A 5,000-nucleotide genomic window follows, 5' to 3' on the forward strand; every position below is an offset into this window, starting at 1 on the left:
CAGCTCCATTTCCATCCAAGGCCAAAGCTCACTGAATCAAAGATCGTCCTGCAGAGATCAATGATGAAATGATCAAGTTACAACAAACTGAGGCTTCATTCCCAAAATGTGGACAGAATGGGCCCTTGAGCCATCTGAAGTTGAGTGGCTCTGGCCTATACATTATCGCCCTCTTGTGGTTAGTGATAGAAATGAATTGTCCACATACTGAAAGTAAATAAGAGAACCTGAGGAGAACCTGAGGAGAACCTGAGTGAGAGACGCTGCACGCACTCCCCTCAGCGTTATGAACCTCACTGCTTTACTTTATAGGCCTTCAGCAAGAACAACACATGTACTGGGAGCAACACACTCACACACACACACACACACACACACACACACACACACACACACACACACACACTCACTCACACACACACACACACACACACACACACACACACACACACACACACACACACACACACACACAGCAGCAGCAGCAGCAGCAGCTGAGCAGCTACAGGAATATTACAGCACACAGTTAAAGGCATGGTGTGGTTCTGCTCCCGATGTAAACAAACTCTTGCCATGAACCAAAACAGCCCATGCCACTTCTACTATTAAATCTCTGCAGATACACCTGAACAAAGAAAAGGCTTTTATTTTGAAGCTAAGTCGTTACAGGGTGTCATTTAAACGCGCAGTCAGACTCGTTCAGAAACTCCAACAGGTGTTACCTTGTTTGCTCCTGTAGGTGGCGACGTTTGTGGGTCCGGTCACGGCGATCCCTGTGCTGCTGTTCTCCGGCTTCTTCGTCAGTTTCGACACGATCCCCTGGTACCTGCAGTGGATGTCCTACATCTCCTACGTCAGGTGAGGGGGGAGGGGCAGCTGCTGGTCACACACACACAACCTGCACACACAGCACCTGAACACACACACACAGCACCTGCACGCACACAACCTGCACACACAGCACCTGCACACACACACAGCACCTGCACGCACACAACCTGCACACACAGCACCTGCACACACACACAGCACCTGCACACACACACAGCACCTGCACGCACACAACCTGCACACACACACAGCACCTGCACACACAGCACCTGCACACACAGCACCTGCACAAACACAGCACCTGCACACACACACAGCACCTGCACACACACACAGCGCCTGCACACACACACAGCACCTGCACACACACACAGCACATGCACACACATACAGCACCTGCACACACACACAGCACCTGCACACACACACAGCACCTGCAGAGGTTGTGCTAAAATCATAAAAAAATTAAAACTCATAAGAAGCATAAATTTACTGTGAATAATGACAGATGCTGGACACCATCTTCTCCTCTGTGTGTCACTGGTTCAGCTCCTATGGGTGGCATTTCCTGTTAGCTTAGCATAAAGACTTGAAGTCTATGGGAGTGGTTAGCGTGGCTCCTCCCAGCAGCTCTGAAGCAGATCCTGTGGAACCTCGTCTTTACACCCCTTTTCTGCGAGAATCACTTTCAGGGTGTAAATCAGGGGTCCCCAAACTTTTTCCTGTGAGGGCCACATAACTTTTCCCTTCTCTGATGGGGGGCCGGGGTCAGTTTGTAACAGAAAAAGTGTGACGATCGCAGGGGTGCCTAAATGTAAACATTTATTGTTTTCCAGAAAGCCACACATAACCAAATATTAATAAAAAAAAAAACTCAGGAAATAAATAATAACACTATTAATGAAATAAATTACACTATTAATGAAATCAATAAAAATCAAATAACCCTCTCTGGGTTCTTCACAGAAAAAAAGTCCATGGAACATTAACTTTCTGTTGTGCCGTGCACAATTTTACCATTGTGCTGTGCACAATGGTAAAAGTTCAGCTTAGTTGTCAGAGCAGAATCTCTTACTTAAATGCAGGGACGGTTTTTGCTATGGGCAGTGTGGGCCAGGGCGCAATCTACTTGGGGGCGCACGAGAAAAAAAAATTCGCCAGTTTTCTAGACTACCGTATTGACCCGCACATGCCGTGGCACCGGGGTACCATCAGCCGGCATCAGGCGGGCCGGCCGCGGCACCGGCCGGTACCGCGCCCACCCGGTCTGGTGTGCTGGATCTGACAGGTGAGCGGCTAAATGCCGGCCAGTGCCGGCTCGCCTGATGCTGACTGATGCTGCCCCGGTTGGATTAGTAACATGAAAGGACGCAAGCCAGTAATATCGCCTAGAGCGGCAACATAGGTAGAACCGCCACTGCTTCAATGACTCATATGAGCAGTCTCTCAAAGTTCTCGTGTTCCTTCCTTATGATCCTTTTGTAGGTTCCAGTAGGCTTGTCACGTTCTATGCGTGTATTAATCTCGATCGCGTGGCCAGACTGAAAAAAAAAAATCATAATGCGTCTCTGGTATTGTTCAGGGGGCCGGGCCAAATGTGGAGGCGGGCCGTATCCGGCCCGCGGGCCGTAGTTTGGGGACCACTGGTGTAACTGAAGTAAAGAGAAACGCTGTGAAGGCACTGGGCTCGGCCGTGGACGTGCCAGCTGACCACCAGCTGAGCGCTTTGCCTTCAGGTCAGGTGGTCATGTTCCTGCGGTTCTCTTTGTGTTTCAGGTACGGCTTCGAGGGAGTCATCCTGTCCATATACGGCCTGGACCGGGAGGACCTGCACTGCGACGAGGACGACACCTGCCACTTCCAGAAGTCGGAGGCCATCTTGAAGGAACTGGACATGATGGACGCTAAACTCTACCTGGACTTCATCGTCCTCGGCATCTTCTTCTTCTCCCTTCGACTCATTGCTTACTTTGTCCTGCGCTACAAGATCAGCGCTGAGAGGTAGACGAGGAGGACGAGGAGGACGAGGAGGACGAGGAGTTTCGGAGGGAGAACGTCCCAGCTGTGGTGTCCACACACTGTTATTCCTGTCTAATGCACTCAGCATTAGAAGACTTTAGGCCAAAGTCTTTAGGCCAAAGTTAGCATGTAGCTGTGTAGCGCTTCTACATGTGAACACATGAACCTACTTTGGCTAGCACTTTAAAAATAAATGACACAGAGAAGGTTTTTGAGGAGATGTTTGGGGCCTCAAGGCACCAGCTGGCAGGGAAAAATCAGATCAGCTTTTTCCCCAAAAAAGAAAACAAAAGAAATGAAATGAAAATGAATGAAATGAAATGAAAGGTGGAAGCAGCACTGGGCTGTGAGGTGGAAGTAGAAGCATCTACTCTAGATGATAAACCAGCTTTGGTAGGTTTGCTTTGTGCCAGATCAGCCGAGGTAAACAGAGAGGGCTTTAAGCTGCAGGGTGTAGTCGGGTTTCTGTGTCCTTTCTGGGTGGACGAGGCCGGGCCGGGCCGGGACGGGACGGGACAGGAGCTGGTTTCTGCCTCCTGTGGGACCAACAGTGCCACCAGTTTGTGTCGACACACTGCTCACAGCTGGACAACGGTCTGGAGCTGCACACTGAATGGAATCACAGTGTGGATGAGAGTGATATCCTGTTTTTTCCCTGAAGGTTAAATGTGCCAGTCAGGCTTTATGAATGAAATATTGCAGCCCGGCGTGACGGCCGAGTGTGTAACAGAGCCGCCGCTCCACCAGAGGGCAGCGTGTCAGTGTCACGCTTTCAAACCTGCAGGTTTTATGAAGCTGCAGTCACGTGACGTGGCCTACAGGGGGCGACAGAGGCCACATCAGCAGGCAGGCTAGCTAATGTTGCCAGGGAAAGTTCCCTAAACTTTACCCTAACCTTAACCAACTCTTTTAGCTAACATTAGCTAAGGAACTAAAGAGATAAGAAGCTGATATTCACTTAGCTGACAAGCTAGCAATTAGCTAATGTGCTAACATTTGTGCATGCTAAACACTCTGCTAGCTGTTAGCCGAGGCTCCTGCGTGTTGCCATGGCGCCGAGGCGATGCAAAGCGTGACTCTGCCAGGCGTTCCTGCGGCGTGGTGGCGTGGTGGCATGGCGGCGTGGCGGCGTGGCGGCGGCGCTTCACGTCGGGCTGCATGTTGTGGAGCCACAGAGACGCTCTGGCCTACAAATCAAATTCTCCAGATTTACAAAAATGACGGTTTGGTGCAAACCCTGCAGCAAAATTCATATCATGCTCATTTTGCTAGGTTTTTTTTTTTTTTCTAGATAAAATGAAAAAGATGCAAATAAAAATATATTGCCAATTTTATCACAGTTGCACTATCTGTCAAAATAATCATGATTTTTTTTTTTTTTAACCATATCCTGCAGCCCTGCAACAGGCCCCTGCCAGCAAGCATAGACATGGATAATATCTACCTTTTTTGTAATATAGATGTGATCAGCCTGTTGAGGATAAAAACAGCCTGCAAGGGGAAGCGGCTGGTTTCTCTGGCTGTTTGGTTGTATGTGATGTGGACAGGGAAAGGAATTCAGTTCCATGTGAATCTGACCAACATTTCCTGAATTATTTAAGGAGCACGACCGGCTTCCAGTTATTTGTGAAGAGCCGCAGCAGCGCAGAACGGACGCTGAGACAGAAAAACTTCCACGAGTGAAGGGCAGACGGCTCATTCTGTTATGAACTCCCATGAATTTTGTAATTTGTAATCACACGTTCATGACTGTGCAGGTTTCTGCTGCAGACCAGGTGTGTCTCCATCACAGAGCAACACGGCACACTTCTCTTTAAGATGATGTCTATATATTACAACAAACCAAGAGAAAAATTATGACCTGATGCTTTTCATTTTGCCATATTTTTGAAAAATCTTGGAGGATCCAGTCTCCAAAGGTGTCTGTGTTTTTTGGTTTTTGTCACCAACTCTGCGGCGCAGGCATCACTTCCTCTTGGTCATCACGTTGCGCAGACGGTAAAAAAGGTCATTTTTGGAGCCACATTTCTGTTTCACTGTAAAGTGCAGCAGCCAATAATCAGTCAGACCAGTCTGAACTTTCAGAGCCTTCACACTTTCTTCACTCCAGTTTTCCATCAGCCCAATAAAGTCCTCCACATGAGTTTTCC

The 5,000-nt window shown here is 48.7% G+C and overlaps 1 protein-coding gene across 1 annotated transcript in view; it reads left to right on the top strand.

Annotated features, from left to right (window-relative positions):
• abcg1 (ATP-binding cassette, sub-family G (WHITE), member 1) overlaps positions 1-4,230 on the top strand; it is a 34,993-nt gene extending 30,763 nt beyond the window's left edge. Inside the window, exons 14-15 of the mRNA XM_030066553.1 lie at positions 740-858; positions 2,608-4,230. Of these exons, the coding sequence (XP_029922413.1) occupies positions 740-858; positions 2,608-2,836 (348 nt within the window). The 3' untranslated portion in view covers positions 2,837-4,230. The remainder of the gene's footprint in view (positions 1-739; positions 859-2,607) is intronic.
• Positions 4,231-5,000: the final 770 nt, after the last annotated feature.

This window comes from Myripristis murdjan, chromosome 13, assembly GCF_902150065.1.
Source record: "Myripristis murdjan chromosome 13, fMyrMur1.1, whole genome shotgun sequence".
NCBI lineage: Eukaryota > Metazoa > Chordata > Actinopteri > Holocentriformes > Holocentridae > Myripristis > Myripristis murdjan.